Source organism: Salarias fasciatus, chromosome 5 (genome assembly GCF_902148845.1).
Source record: "Salarias fasciatus chromosome 5, fSalaFa1.1, whole genome shotgun sequence".
Taxonomy (NCBI): domain Eukaryota; kingdom Metazoa; phylum Chordata; class Actinopteri; order Blenniiformes; family Blenniidae; genus Salarias; species Salarias fasciatus.
The window spans coordinates 24363543-24379825 of NC_043749.1; the positions used below are offsets into that span (position 1 = coordinate 24363543).

A 16283-nucleotide genomic window follows, 5' to 3' on the forward strand; every position below is an offset into this window, starting at 1 on the left:
TGATGACGCTACATTAAACACATTTATTAAGAGATGCTACTTTGTTTTACACTGTTTACAGTCATTAGAATAACTGCTTCAAGTTTTATAGTGATTAATTTCTATAACTAATTTGAATTTTATACCTTATATAATTAGTGCTTTGAATTCATACGGACTTGAAGTCTTGTAGTCTTCTATTTAGAAATATTTAAATGAGTACACTGTAAATGGTTATCACGCCAGTTATTTCTTGGTATTTTGGTATTTTTGGTATATTTATCCTCGTCAAACACTCAGTCCAGCTCGTGTCCTTGGATTTTTTGGTTCATGTTTTCCCTTAATGACGTCAGTTCTAACTGAACCGCCTGTGATTGGCTGTTCGATGTGACGCCATCAGTCCGACGTGAGTTTCGCAGTTCTGATTGGTCTAAACACCTTACCCGCTCCGGAGTCCCCGCCCTCGACTCGGCAGAGGACAGGTCAAAGATGGCGGCGTCCCTGAGGTGCTTTCTCCGCTCAGGAAAGGTACGTAACGAAACGGAAAATATTGCAATGTTACAACTTTGTCTGTCCTGTGGAGTAATGTCAGTTGTTGCATCTGTTTCTGTGGTTCTTTCTGCAGAGGTCTGTGTCGGCTGTTAGCCGGCGGCAGTTTCACAGGAGCGCTCCGGCCGCAGCGCAGGTCAGTGTTAGCAGCTAACAGGCTAACTGTATCTGCTCATAAAGTGACATCTGTTTAATTTCTGACTTAAAGTAGAGATTGACCTGTTAAACCGTTCATGTTTGGAGTTATCTTGCCCGGTTAGGTGTGCGGGTTAGTTAGCAGCTAGTTTTAGGGGTCACGGAAGAGATGCGGGCTGTCATTTCAGGTCAACCTTCCCATTAATGACTACTAGTCTATTCAAATCACTGCCCAGTTTATAACATCCATGACCCACATGCATTATGTATGTATCAGCTAAACTAATGCCATAAAGAAAAGCCATTAGGTTATAGAACAAAACAGGGTCGTCTTCTCGCTTTATATTAAAATGCGTGTTTCATTGTGATCCTTTGGCATGCATAAGCTTGTGCATGCGTATTTCAGGTGTGCATTCACATTACAAATGGTGATTAAAGTGTCATTTCATTTGTGTATCAACAAGTTCCTCAGTTGAGTCTGTTTGTAGAGAAGGGTGTGGTTCAGTTGGTAGAGCTCTTTCAACTGCAGTGTTATAGGTTGTTGAGACAGAATTTGCAATGGAAGAAGAATGCTTGAAACCTCTAAGTCTCAGCACAGATTCTTTTATTCGATTAAAGAAGATGATCAGACAGCGAAGAAGGTGTATACCAATAATAAAATCAAAATGCAGGACGCCCCGGACCCCCGCCCTGCGAGAATTGATCTCAGTCAAAACCCCAGGCGAAATGGTGCTGACCATTTCACATTCACATTCATTTTAGACATTTAAAGGTGCTGTAGGCAGGATTCCGCATCTCCGCCATCTTGCTTAGGGTTACCTAAGTAAGATGGCGATTTGACCCATCTAAGATGGTGATTTGAAACCCAGCACAGCCAGTCCTGTCCTGTTTTCTCTGACATCACGCCCTCACGCAAGTTAAGCCCCTCCCACAAGAACGTACGACGAATGCCCCTGGACCAATCACAATTAGAGCCTCGGGGCTCTTCTGATTGGTCAAAGATACCTGGAGCTGTCGAGATTCCTTTTCAGCTCAGAACAGAGACAGATGGAAACGCTGCGCCCTCGCGGTAGAGCAATTATGCTACACTCCTAAAGGATTATCAATGGATACTCTAACATTTAATCCAAAGAAAACACAGAAAAATTAGCACTGACTAGCAAAATCCTGCCTACAGCACCTTTAACATAGTTTATAGCTCACTCAAAGGTTAAACTAAACTGACCTTTCAAACATGCAGTCACAAAATAAAAGAGCAGAGTAGTGGAATCACAGTTTAGTCATATAAATGAGGTAGAAATATATAACAAGGTTCGAATACCCCCAACTTCCTAGTGTTCCTGAGCAACACTTTAAATGTACCGAGCACCATGGAAGCTGTCACATTGCTGTGTGGGTGTCCAAAAGGAAATGGCTAACAATACTGTATTTTTATAACGTAGTAGCAAAGTAGGAATACTCTCTACACTTTGAGCGATAATGATGTTATATTTGCAGCACATAATATATGTGTAAATCTCAATGCATTGATAATGAAATGTATAATCATTGAAGGAAAAAGTATTTCATAAATCCTTTTTTCAGCGATAGGATGGTACCGTTTACACTTCACATTTTGATCAGTATTTTTTTTTTTCTTGATATCAAGACTGTCTTGAGCTGTAGAAGATAGACATACATGATGTCTATGATGGCATTAATTTCATGGCTGAAAGTGAACAGATGGCATCAAGGAAGAGCAGAGCAGCAAAACACTCCACATCTGTGATCCTGTTGAAGAGAAGTTGTTTTAATTATTTAGCTGGCAGTCATTGAGATGCTTTCAATACGGAAATTCAAACAGCAGAAATACGGAATGAGGACAGAAGTACACACTATATGTCATGTATAAATGCTACAGAATCTCACAAATTCTTTAAAATGGGTTAAATTTCTCTGATTCACCACCAAAACAGTTGCAATTGTCTGTCTAAAAGGAAAAAGTTCAGATTATAGTTTTGCAGTGAGTGAGGTTTTGATGTGAATTTGTGATCATGTTTGATATGCAAACATTTGAATGTCTTTGAAGCTGTGCCAACAGATAGTTGATTTACCTGCATAACACTGAGGGCTGTTTTTTTTTTATTTCAGCAATTATTTTAATCTTTGAGATTTTCTTTGAGTGGACTTTGTGTGTCTTTGGAAAGTTTAACAGTCTTTTTCAGAAATTCAGCACATGTGGATCAATGAACTGATTGATCTGTTTGGAGTGAAAGTGGTCAGACGAGGATAAAAGAGCAGTCTGACACAGGAAAGATAAGAGGATCAGCCCCGTCCTCTGTGTGTCAGAGGTTTATCTATTCCTGTGAGGGGAAGGGCACATAAAAAGTGTTTTTTATCTTCTTTAATGAACCATAAAGGACTGAAAGGTTTCCTCTTTCACTTTGAAGATCAGTAATGTGTCCCGACTGTCTGAGTGTGACAGCACTTCATCATTTCAGTCTAAAATTTCTGCTGTGGGAATCAGTTGAACTCATAAATTTGATGCTGGTACCGAATTAGTATCACGATCGTTGTCAGCCATGTGCTCATGGCAGCGTTCAGTCCTCAAAATGACCAAAATCTGGAACAGACGACATGAACTAGGACATGGCTGTTTAATATGTTACTAGAAACACATTTATGCCTTTTACATCTCACTCAATAAGGAAACATTGAATGTGGATGTGAAGGGAGTTGTCCCTGTGGTGGCACATGGGGGTAACTCTGAACTTTCAGGCTGAGGGAACCAGATCTGACTTTCCTGCGGCTCAGAGCGCGTTTAAAAAACAAGCCAGGTCAACGGTGCAAGTCATGATCACTTCTATATCAATATGTGTCAAAACAGAAAAAGAGAGAGTGGAGCCAACAGACAATCTTCGTCATTTAGCAGAATTTACAGCTGTCACACCAATGTGTGTGTGTGTGTGTGTTTTTCAACCAAACCAGCAATCAAAGCTTCAGTTCAGTCACATCAAATTGCTGCACTGACACAAGCTGTGGAGGTTCAGTGTTGTTTTCCTGCGCTCACTCGTGGTTCGGTTGTTGTCAGGTGACGGTGCGAGATGCCCTCAACCAGGCGTTGGACGAGGAGCTGGAGCGGGATGAGCGGGTCTTCCTGATGGGAGAGGAGGTGGCTCAGTACGACGGAGCCTATAAGGTGAGCAGAACGGGAGTTGTTGATGTCGCATCACGGAGGTGCAGTGTGTTCATATTAAAAATGATCTGAGACTTGATGGGCAGCAGTGGGCTGGAGGTTTGAGAAACAAGTTGATGATACAAGTTTGTGGCCAAAAACAGATTCTCAATCATGCGAATCACACAATCTACTGCTACACTTGAGGAAAGAGAGCAGCTGAAACTCACAACCACATACGAGACATGGTCATCGTACTGAGAGAAACCGTTTAGCTGCAGGACAAAAAAATCACATTGAGTCTTCTTTCAAAGTTTTCCGAATTGTTTTAGTGTTTTGGTTTTAAATGCTGTGTGTTTGTGTGTGTGTGTGTGTGTGTGTGCAGGTGAGCAGGGGCCTGTGGAAGAAGTACGGAGACAAACGCATCATCGACACTCCAATCTCAGAGGTGAGACTCAAGCCTTTCTCCTCCCAGATGTTTGAAACTGTTTGTTCTTCACGATGTGACTCGGCGTCTCTCTGCTGCAGATGGGGTTCACTGGCATCGCAGTGGGAGCTGCTATGGTGAGCTCAGCGTTTTACACACTATAATCAGTCATTTTCAGTTTCTCCCAACTCTAAATTAAGCAGGCTTTCAGTTGATGTGTCAAATGTGGCAACAATCCAGTCAGCAATAGCATTTCAGAGTGACATTTTTCAGATATTCATTTATTTTCTTTTATCTGCATCGTATCAATGTGCCTTAAAATTGAAATGATGAACCAACATGAGCGCCATAAAAACTATGCCTGATTTATTTTTTGTTGTCAGAGGAAATCAAACCCATCCTGACGCTTGTTCAGAGTTATAGTCACAATTTTTCTAATGAATCTAGTTTACAGCCCCGACCACAAACCAACTGCTGAAACCTGTTACTGACATATTGGGGTTGTTACCATTATCATGACATGAATTTTTTATTAATAATTAAAAGCTTATCAAGCAAACTTTGACTGTTGTTCACCACATTTCAACACTCACTGCTTCAGACTGGACAACAGTAGAGTAATAAATTATTACAATTTATGAACAACAAACTGATCCACTACTATAACCTTTTTTCAGTTAATGCTTGCTTTAACTCATTTTTGTCAAAACAGATTTAAAAAATTGGTGTTTGACTTTTTCCTGCAGTTCCAGCTAAAATCCTCGTGTCGTCCCCACAGGCCGGTCTCAGACCCATCTGCGAGTTCATGACCTTTAACTTCTCCATGCAAGCCATCGACCAGGTCATCAACTCTGCAGCCAAGACCTACTACATGTCGGCCGGTCTGCAGCCCGTCCCCATCGTCTTCAGAGGACCCAACGGGGCGTCGGCGGGCGTCGCCGCGCAGCACTCGCAGTGCTTCGCTGCGTGGTGCGTCCTGGAGCTCTGTTTCTTTTAGCTCTAACCCTGACTGCATCTGCATGTGATAGAAAAGACAGCTATTGACCAGATACTCCAGCAAAAGACAAACAGGAACTATTTCCAATTAAGTGTTTTTTTTTTGTTGTTTTTTTTTAATCTGGCAGCCCAGCTGACTGAGTGAAGGCAGGGTTCAGCCTGAACTGGTTACACTCCGGTAGGAGATGCTGATGTGAAATGAGTCTTTCCCTGATGTGGTTGTCGTCCGTCTTCAGGTACGCTCACTGTCCAGGTCTGAAAGTTGTGAGTCCCTGGAACTCAGAAGATGCCAAAGGTCTGCTGAAGTCAGCCATCAGAGAAGACAACCCAGGTGAGGAATCGCGCCACACCCTCTTTAATCTCGAGTCCACATCCAGGGGTTTTATGAAGGTTTTTGTACCTTTTTACACTGATTCTTCACATGGCGGTACTTCCTCTCAGTCAGTTTAAATTTCTGAACTGGTTTATCACACAATGCTTGTAAATTGATTGCAATTAGTAGCTTCTTTTATACTGGAAATACAGTCATTGAATTCACAAATCTTAAATGCTTTAAAAAAAAAAGTTGATCTCAGTTCTATATTTTATGAAATGTTATTGCACATGTTGATCTCGCAATGATGAATATACAATATGTCATCCAGGTTGGATTTAATGTGTGTGAAGGTGTCAACATTCGATTTGCTCATGTCAGAAATCATGAGAATTTGTTTCTAATGTCTTCATGAGGCACAGTGTGTCGGCCGTGTTTGGCTTCAGTGGAAAGTTCCTGCAAAGTTGGCGGCCTTTCATCCAGACAGTCTGGGGGGGCAGCGGGAAAGGCAGCTGTGGGGGTCACCTGACTAAATTAACTATGGGAAACTGTGGTTTTCTTCATAAACATGGATCCTGAGAGTGATGTAATCTTTTCTGTTCTGATGTGCTGCAGTGGTTTTCCTGGAGAACGAGTTGATGTACGGTGTCCCCTTCGAGATGTCGGAGGAGGCACAGTCCAAAGATTTCACCATTCCCATTGGCAAGGCCAAGGTCGAGAGACAAGGTGAGAGCCACATTCACGTCCTGTCAACCTGACTGTGGACTGGAAAACCCCCTCCGACCACCGGCCTGTCTCAAAAACATCAACAGAGACTAAATCCTCTGCCGATACTTTCATATATTTATCTGCATTTACCTCTTCAGATTCTTTTTTTTCCCCCTGTCATGAGCTCCTAGCGGTGAAACGGTTCCTCTCCTTTGTGTTTCAGGCTCTCATGTGACCCTGGTCTCTCACTCTCGGCTGGTTGGTCACTGCTTGGACGCCGCGGCCGTTCTCGCCAAGGAGGGGATCGAGTGCGAGGTACAAGTTTGCAACTAAGGATCGACCGATATGACTTTTTTTTTAGGGCCGATGCCGATTATTGGTATTTACGGAAACCGATAACCGATATGTCGAACTGATATTCATTTGCAGTAAAAATGAACATTTTGCTGTCAAAATTTAGCTTTGGGTGGGACATTGTTACACAGCCCAGAGTAGTGACTTCAGGCAGAGAGAGAGACGACTGCATATATGATCCAAAGAGCACGTTTTTAAATAAATGTATTTTATCGGCTATTGGTGGAAAAAAAAAGGCCGATACCGATTATTACAAAAATGCCCAATATCGGCCGATATTATCGGCCAGACCGGTTATTGGTCTATCCTTATTTGCGACCATCGATAACCAAGACAGAGTCCCTCATCAGTCTGCTAACAGCATCCTGTTTGTGTGTGTGTGTGTGTGTGTCAGGTGATCAACCTCCGAACCATCCGTCCTATGGATGTGGAGACCATTGAGGCCAGCGTGATGAAAACCAACCACTTGGTGACGGTGGAGGGCGGATGGCCTCAGTTTGGAGTCGGGGCTGAGATCTGTGCCAGGGTGATGGAAGGTAACGGCAATCCAGACGTCTTCTAAACATGCTTCAGCGTCACGGCAAGAAGTTTAGACACGACCCGAGTCGAAGTTCTTGTTTCCATTCAGGGCCTGACATCAACCAACATCGTGTCACGTGTTCTGCAAGCAGACACTCTTATCTCCATCCAGACACTCTTTACTTTGTAGCTTCACTCACTGTTGATAGTGGAGGAATTATCAAGAGGCTATAATGTTGCTCTGGCCTGTTAGCAACGAGTCAGAGCTTCAGCTGTAGAAACTGTATCAGTTGTTGCTTCTTAATGTTGCAGCAGTGCTTCGCTGCCTTTTTCTTGAGGGACTCAAATGTTTCCCATTGTAAACCGAAGCCGCCCACCGAACCCTGAACTACTGCAGAAAATGCTGAAGCAACATCAAAGCTCACTAGATATGAAATGCAGTTTCTTTGTTATATTTAGTAGTGATGAGTTTCATTTCTCTGAGGTAAAACTCTTTGGATTTACTCACCATCTCAGGGTGTTTGCTTTTACTTCTGCTTGAACAGTTTCAAACTGTCATTCTCCGGTTTTTTGCCACAGAAGATGAATTCATCTCTCAATCTCGTGTATTCCTTTTATGTAGCTTTCTAGGTACACTCTTTTTCATTTTTCTCTTTTGACCAGTTCATGTTCTTTCTATCCTGATGTGCCACTTTTTTTCCCCTTGTGCTGCTTACTTTGAGGGTGTATCACAAACACCTTTAAGTAGTATTTTTATTGAAAAATTTGAAATGATAGATACACTTTCAGTGTAAGCACTTAAACTTTGTAGTTTTGTGACATAGATGAACTAAGTATAAAGCTGTGAACAGAAAAGGCTGAATTCCAGTTGAAGTGCAGTACAACCCTTGGGGTGATTTTGTTATTTTCTAAATAATTTGAGTTACAAACAATGTATTTCAGTCAAAGACAATTACAAATTAAAGCCATGAAGTTAAGATTTCCAAGCCCTTTATTTAAATGTGATTTTGCCAAAATGTTATGAATTAATTGGGGTAAAAAAAATGTTTTTTTTTTTTTTCAATGAAAATGTTTATAGAACTATTTGATTTTAGGGCCCCTCTGATGATTTGAAGCACATGAAATTAAAACTTTGTGGGGTGTTTTTTCTTTTTTAAGGACCCGCTTTCAACTACCTGGACTCGCCGGTTACCAGGGTAACGGGCGTCGACATCCCCATGCCGTATGCCAAGATCCTGGAGGACAACAGCGTGCCGCAGATCAAAGATATCATCTTCTCCGTCAAGAAGACCCTGAACGTCTGAAGACGCCCCCCCCCCTCACCGGCAGGACCACCCTCACCCCGAGCAGACGATGGAGAAGTCACCCGTCACTAGAAAATCTGAACCATGTGTAAATAACAGCCAAACCCTTCCTGTGAAAACACTCCCGACTGTACTTTTGCCAGACATTGGTCAACGAAGCGCACAAATGTTTAGCCGAGAGCGCCGGGATCACGCACGGCCCGCTCGGGTTCTGCCTGACCGGACTGTGCTCTGTGGCTCAGCCTGCTCTCTCTCTACTTATTCCCCCTCAAAATAAAAGCCTCTCTGTCCCGTCGGCTGTTCCGTGTTGACGTGGAAGCTCAGAAATTACTGAACGGTTGAGGGAGCGCCAAGAAAGACAGGATGTGATTCAGCTGCTTCTTACGAAAGTGTTCTGCAAGTTTTCAATACTGAGATGTGTCAAAAAAAAAGATTTCCCCATCTTGAAACATTTCCTGGTTTTAATGAGGAAATGTTTTACTTCAGATTAATTTAATTTGAATGTATTCAAATGTTTCTTCACTGTAGGAAGGAAAAAAGTGCAAAAAAACATCCTTGTCAAACTTATTTTGTTCCTGAAACCTAAATTGGAGGCAGATAGTTTTTTTTTTTCTGGCGCTCTCTACAGATTTGTTCATGAACTTCCATGTGTTTAACCACCGAAACACATCTTATTAGGACTATTAACTGTTTATTCCTCTCGCTAACTGGGGTTCGTTTCTAAAGGCAGCAGTGGAACGGAAGAGGAAGAAGGCGCCAGCTGAGAGCTGGTGTGTATTTATTGTAGCTGCAGCAGCTCTGTGGATGTTTTTGTTGCTGTAATTGACTCTGTTACAGAAATAAAAACCTATCAGTCCTTTTCTGCTGTTGGATTCATTCCTATTGCTGTCATGGACAGAATAAAATAAATGTCGATCGTGTAATCAATTTTTATTTGATAAATATGAACATTAAATTGTTAAAATTGAGCATTCCTTATGCCCCTGACTCCCCAGACTTTATCTGGAGCAGGTAATGAGCGTACAGAATGTTGGAGGAGCGGCTGGGAAGTGGCGCAGGCAGTTCCTCTATCTGGTGGTAGGGGGCGCCCGAGAGTCCTGGCGCTCTTATGCTACTGCGCAGCTGCAGAGGAAGAAACCGGCGCACCTGCTTCCCCATGGAGGATTATATTTGTAACGTAGACTTTCAATCCAAACATTTGGTCCAGAAGGACTCATGAATGAAGGTAAGATCGTAATTTCTTTTTTTTTTTCCTTCTATTAGTGAAACGCGCATGACGTTTGCCTGTTGCTCCTGTTTTCATTCAGTGTTTTTACCGCCCCGCTGTTCTGTAAATTTATCATTTGTCTTGTAAATAATGTTAACTCATTTAGTCCTTCCTTTATGACATTTTGTGATTCTGTGTGGAGCAAAGCTGTAAAGAATTTTCAGCACATTCGCCTCACAATGAGAAGTTCTGGGTTCAAATCCCGGCCAGGCCTAACAGAAGCCGTCAACTGCTGCAGATCAAATGTCGGTTGATCCCATCAGCTGGGTTGATATATTAATGAATCCGATTCTGATGGAGTCAGTCAGCCTCACCACAAACAGAACATCTACCACCGTGTAAGGAGACTGCTGCTTCCACACAATACAATCAACCTGAATATTCAGTGGCATGACATCACCTTTAAATTATTAATTATTGCTAAACTTTACCCAAACTTCTATCTTACCAGCTACAATATCAAAATAATAAGATCCTGTATTGGCCGTCACAGGTGCAGATTGTCTTGGGCAAAAAAAAAAAAAAAAAAAAAGACATCCTGCACTGTGGGCACGATGCTGAATGCTTTTTGTCACATTTATGCCATTTTCCATAAAATAACTGACACACTCAGTGGGTCAGTTGATAATGCAGCCAAAACTAAGCTCCTGCAAGAAAATAGAGCAACAACAGGCGCTGCTTTAAACATCTGGATGACAATTCGGACTGGCCATCAGGGGAAGGTTCTTGGCAGGGGACTGGGTTTTCTATCAGGCAACAAAATGGAAAATCAAGCACAGGAAGACTTAGTTATTTAAACAGTTTTAATAGTTCAGTTGTTTGTAAACCACTTTCTGACGTGTCATGTAACCGTTTCGATGCAGGATATGTTGGCATGAACACATGAAGGGCAGAGAAGCCTCCAGACTGAAGCTGTCATGGCAAGTACAAAACAGACACAAAAAGAAAAAAAAATGTTCCAGAGAAAAAACGTTCAGTCTATAAACAGAAACCGCCTCAGCAGCAGGCTGAGACATCACAGTGTTCGCCACAGGAATCGAACCGTGCTCCCACAGAAACCCAACTCACATCTGCAGTCTCTTTCAGCACAAGAGTTCAGAATCTCAATCAAGATTAGAAAGCCGATGTTTTCACCTCCCAGTGACGTCTGTATCTCGACGAGGATCAATCCATTCCATTCAGGGCATGTCGACGACCTTTCAGCCTCTGAAGACAAAACCCGAAGCTCGCGTCTCCTCGCTTTTTCCACACATCATCATAATAGCTGGGAAACCATTCGAGGTCAAGAAAGTCTCCAGATTTTTTAAAGTAACTGAGGCTGAAGTTAAACTGAGTTTGGTCAAATGTGACAGTAAGTCAGGTGTATTTTCTGTGCACTGGCATTAAACTGAATCTTTATATGCCCATTATCACAGCAAAACGACAGATTATTTCATCTGATTGTGCCTAAAATTAGCAGAAATTCAGTTTCTAAATGTAAAGCAATTTTATTTTCAATTCCAAGTCGTTTTAGTTTTCCAGATGAATGCGTTTCCCACTTTGGGAAAAAGGTAAATGATCGATAATACGATCGATTGGCGTTTCTCAACATGAATTTAGTGGTTTCTTGAAGCCACAGAGGCGAAGACTTCCTACAGTTCCCATAATGCCTCTGAACACATGAGGGGGGGGCGGGGTCTGTGTGCTGCTCTCTGATTGGAGGCTCAGTGAGTTTGAAGGCGGAGCCTGCAGCCCGTCAGGGAGCTGATAGGTCGGATCGTCCGACCTCTGAGTGTCCCTTCAGCAGGCCGAGCCTCACCACCACCACCCTCCTCTTCTTCTCCTCCGACCCTTCCTCCTCCTCCTCATCCTCCTCTTCCTCCTCCCTCTCCTTGGCCTTCCGTTTACCTCTCGCCTTCCTCTTCTCCTCTTTCCTCTGCTTCTTCGCCTTCTTCTTTCTCCTTTTCTTTTCCTCCTTCGCAGTTGCTTCCTCCTCTTCATCATCATCATCATCACCATTACCCTGCACTTCTTCCTCTTCCACCTCTTCATTCCCCACCATCGCAATGTCTTCCTCCTCCTCTTCTTCGTCATCCTCTTCCTCCTCCTCTTCTTCTTCCTCCTCCTCGTCGTCGTCCTCTTCCTCCACCTCCATGTCCACCTCCTGCACATCTGTCAGCGTCTCCCCCATCATGCCTTTCAGCTCCTCTTGTTTCATCCCCTGTTCATCATCCTGCATCGACTGAAAAGAGAAAGGAAACAAGCCATCAATATGATTCTTTTTACCACAAAAATAAAACCTGATGAGCCGACATTAACCAACCTGGACATGTTTTGTTGATATTGACTGGAAACGTATTCCAGATTATCAGGTGTAGGCAGAAGATGTTCAAGAAAGCTCCAAGATAAATGGATTTTGACAGATTTTAAAGGAAAGTCAATTATTGATCCACCTGGAACGATGTGGTGGATTTGGGTATCAGTAAAAAATTTTAAGTGATACATGAAAAGTGAAAACCACATTAGGAATATATGGGTTTCACATGTACTGGCTGCTTTTTCTTTTTTACATTTTTTTTTAACAGTTTGGCTTAAAAAAAAACAAAAAAAAACTTGCTGATTGCTTGCTTGCTGATAAGTCAAAGGATATTCATGTGTTGGAATAGACTGAATGATTTTCATCCAACTGAAAATCTCTGGCGTGACTTGAAAGTTGCTGTTCAGACGCTCTCCTTTCATTCCGAATGAATTTTTGCAATTTTGCCAAGAATTTCGGTCTCTAGAAGTGCAAAGCTGGTAGAGACAGAGCTAAAGGCTCAACTAAATACTGACTCAAGGGGGCTGAAATATAAAATCCCAAGAAATGAGACATTATTGTTATAATGTGACAAAATGTAGAACGTTCAAGGGGGTCTTATGTACAGTTTGCATGTTCTTGCTAAGCTAATCATTTCCAGGTGATTTCAGAACTGGGCTGCAGCTGATCATAAACCATGACTTCTGTTGTGTATTTTTTATTAGTTGCTTAGTCTTTAAAATAACAGAAAGTACTGAGAGAGTGTTTCTGAAACCCAAAGTTTCACAGGGAAAAACATCTTGCTTTGAGAGATTAAAATTAAATAAATTAATTAAGTGTTATTAACATTTCATGTATCATATGTTTTTTTTCCTGCTCAGCAGTCTCGATTTCTTCTCCAGTGATAATTATTAGGAGAATATTGGTAGAATTATCAAAATAATTGTATTATTAATCAGAACACAGGATCTTGGCAGACACTCACCATGTCCTTGCCGTTGCGCAGCCGGTGCAGCAGTAACCGGACCGTGTCTTTGTTCTGGCACAGTCCCATGGTGTTGAGCGTGTCCAGGGCGGAGCCGGAGCAGCCCTGCAGGCGCAGCTCGGCCCCGAGAGCCGCCTGCAGGAAGTTGTTCTTCCAGATGTTCCTGGTGAAGAGCGGGATGGAGAGCGCCACCACGGTGCGCCGCTCCAGCAGCGTGAAGGCCTGCTCCTCCGTCAGCTGACTGAAAAACACACCACAAAACACCGACTGAGCCGCACTGCTGACACACCCGTGGAGACATATCCTCCGTCTCCCTGAACCCTGTGATGGACTGATCACTTTCTGCATTAACCAGATACACTTTTACATTCAAGGACCTATATCATGCAAAATCCACTTTTTTAAGGTTTTCAGCATGCCACAAAGTTGATTTCCCTTTAAAACCACCCACAAAATGTTATTTGCCTTCATCCACGCATGCCTGAGTAATCTTTTTCAGTCTGCTGCGCTTTACAGCAGCCCCTCCCTTCGGGTAGAAAACAGCTCATTTGAAACTATTCAAACCTAAGTACGTCACAAAGTTCAACTCCTCCCCACCACTCTTCTCCCAACCCACCCCTGCGCAGACAACACGCCCACTCTCCTTTGACCAGCACGCAGCTGATTTGCATTTTCCACCAAGGAGACCCCCCCTCCTCCTGCAGGCCCTCGGCAATCAGCGTTGCCGCTTTTTGTATCTCCGATTACGGATATAAACTTTAACCATTGTCTGAAAGCAACAATCAAGCAAGAGCAAGAGTCTGAAGGGTCTGCGCCTGGTGAGTTTCTTACAGGAAAAGATGTTTTCGCGTGTCTTTGCGTGTAGAGAAGCTAAAGCTAAAGAGCTAAAGCTAACCTTTAGAGAAGCTAACGCACGACGTATTTGTTTTGAAGCTCTGATTGGTTGAAGTACGCTGTCAGTCAAAGTCAAAGTCCACAGGGGGAGAGGCGGGATTTTCAGTGAAACAGAGCGTTTTCTCTTCCGGGTTTCAGAATTAGCCCCCGAAAATATTTAATTTAACACAAAATAACTTTTCCTTAGCGTCAAAAATAAAGTATTACCATGTTAATGCCAATAATAGGGTTTGGACTAGCTAAAAAAACATGATACAGGCCCTTTCAAATCAAAACAATCAACATATCAAAAAGATCTGCTGAAAAAAACCTACTTGCCTGAAGAGAAGAAAGGAGAAAATACTTAATAAACAAACATAACGAACCTATTTGAACTAAATGTATCAAGACATAACTTGAATAATCTGCAGATCTGTTTGTCCCTCTGCTGGACGTGACTCCCTGTGATTGATCGCTCTGGAGCTCTTTGGTTTGTACGTGAAGCAGACTCAAACCTGCTTCTTAACTAGTTTCAGGCAGTTTGGTGGCGGACACTGAGACACAGATGACAGCGTTCACACACTTAAAAAACATGGCGATACTAACAACTGGTCACACTGAACCCTCAGGCCCTCGCCGAGGTCTTGAGGTTAATTAACGCTGCGTTAGGATGACCACAGTGGTCTGGACTTACTGGTTGCTTTTGAAGAGAGCGTTGAGGTCGGGGAACAGCGAGCGCAGGCAGGTGGTGACGAGCGGAGCTTTGTCCTGAGCCCAGTTCAGACACTTCCTCCAGGGGAAGGACGTCAGAGGCTTCCTGCCCGACACCTTCTGATGGAAGGGACTGTCTCCGTGCCGCGACAGCAGCTTCATCTGCACCAACACCACACCACAGTTAGAACATGATGAGTGAGGAAGAGCTAAAGCAGGAAGAGCTAAAGCAGGCCAGGCACCCCCCACCCCCCTCCTCACCTCCTCCTTCAGCTGCTTACTCCAGAACTCCATCATGGGTTTGCGGGCGCCTTTGGCTGACCACAGCATCTGGAACGCCGCCTTGTAGCTGGACTTGCTCACAAGCAGAGCTGCTTTGCTCTTCTTCCCCATCCGCCGGCCGGTCAGCTTCTTGTCTCTCGCCTGTGACTGCAGTCCAAGAAGAAACACTGAGGGTGAGCCTCGTGTGACTAGTATTAGGATTACATTTAATTAATATTTTACATGTGATCAGGGTGTTATTACTGTAATGTTTACTACCAATGAGTTACTACTGTAACTCAGTAGCTCTGTAGTTACAATCCGTTAAAATATGGTGTGTGTGTGTGTGTGTGTGTGTGTGTGTGTGTGTGTGTGTGTGTGTGTGTTCCATCAGCTGGGACTGCTGTGCTCGGGGTCCAGCATGTCCAGATGCTGATCTCCCCTGCTGGTACTCTCACCTGCTTGGCAGCTGGTGGTTTGAGCCACAGTGATCGCCTGCCGCTCTGTTTGCGCTTACACTTGCTCCGGATGGTCTGCGCGCAGGCCTCACACAGGAAGGACCTTTCGTGCACGGCGGACCCCGGGAAGGCCCACATGACGGTGTCCGGGGAGGTGAAGGTGTACACGGCCCTGCGGTTGAAGCTGCGGCCCTGCCGCTCGAACTCCATCCGGCAGCAGGCGCAGTTTTGGTCCTCCGGCCGCTTCGGACACCATCGGCCGAAGCGCTTCGGGACGCTGAAGTCTGCGAGCTCCTCGGTCTTCTGGAGCTCTGCTCCGCTCTGCACCTCCACATCGTTCCCTATCGGACAGTCCACCTCCGCGCCCACGGCCGGTTCCGGCATCTCTATGGGGAGGGCGTCACCGGGCTGCGGCTCGGCCGGCGGTACGGAGCTGAAGGTAGTCTCCACAGCGTGAGCGTAGTCGTGTTCGTTGGACTCGGATGAGGCGCAGTGCTCCTCCGCGGCCCCCGCTCCGGGCTCCGGCTGTGCGGTGGCCATGGTGAGCAGAGGAGAACCGCGCAGCCCGCCGGGTTCCGCTCTGAGCTCCACACCGCTGGACGCCTCCAGCGAAGAGCGCAGAAAGACGCTGGACGACGGGAAAAGCAGCAGATTCGAGAGAAGTTTCCTGCAGGAGTTTCTTCAGAGTGCCCGGAAAGAGAGCTGTAGCAGCCGGATGGAGAAACAAGAACCTCCGTGTGTTTGTAGCCCGTCATCCCGCTGCTGCTGTCCCCTACTGGTGGGAGGTAGGTACTACAGCTTTATCGTCAATGGAAAATAATGACCTCGGTCACTTTTTCGACTTCTTTGTTTTTGGTTTTTTTGCCTAAATCATCTCCTCATGATGCTGATCACCTCTGGTAAAGCTCACCAAAATCCCTAGTTTGAGAGATCATGTAATGCAACCTCATTGTATAATGACCTATACAGAGAGAGTGAGGCTGTATTTTTTTGTTTTCCTGAAAAACTTCAAAAA

The 16283-nt window shown here is 44.1% G+C and overlaps 2 protein-coding genes across 3 annotated transcripts; one reads left to right on the forward strand and one right to left on the reverse strand.

Annotated features, from left to right (window-relative positions):
* The first annotated feature begins 396 nt into the window (after window positions 1–396).
* Window positions 397–9300, forward strand: pdhb (pyruvate dehydrogenase E1 subunit beta). Of its 2 annotated transcripts, XM_030092484.1 has the most exons (12): window positions 397–507; window positions 605–664; window positions 3734–3841; window positions 4203–4265; window positions 4346–4381; window positions 5023–5213; window positions 5477–5571; window positions 6169–6279; window positions 6485–6576; window positions 7010–7151; window positions 8293–8459; window positions 8490–9300. In XM_030092484.1, the coding sequence occupies exons 1-11, from the start codon at window positions 469–471 to the stop codon at window positions 8436–8438; spliced, it is 1083 nt and encodes a 360-aa protein (XP_029948344.1). In that variant the 5' UTR covers window positions 397–468; the 3' UTR covers window positions 8439–8459; window positions 8490–9300. The 2 variants fall into 2 exon arrangements, with proteins under 2 accessions (XP_029948344.1, XP_029948343.1); XM_030092483.1 differs by having other exon boundaries at window positions 8293–9300.
* A 1190-nt stretch (window positions 9301–10490) lies between these two features.
* On the reverse strand, window positions 10491–15999 carry LOC115389280 (uncharacterized). The gene is made up of 5 exons (XM_030092784.1): window positions 15269–15999; window positions 14811–14978; window positions 14533–14711; window positions 12966–13206; window positions 10491–11926 (listed from the first exon to the last, which is right to left on the reverse strand). The coding sequence occupies exons 1-5, from the start codon at window positions 15806–15808 to the stop codon at window positions 11441–11443; spliced, it is 1614 nt and encodes a 537-aa protein (XP_029948644.1). The 5' UTR covers window positions 15809–15999; the 3' UTR covers window positions 10491–11440.
* Between the last annotated feature and the right edge of the window lie 284 nt (window positions 16000–16283).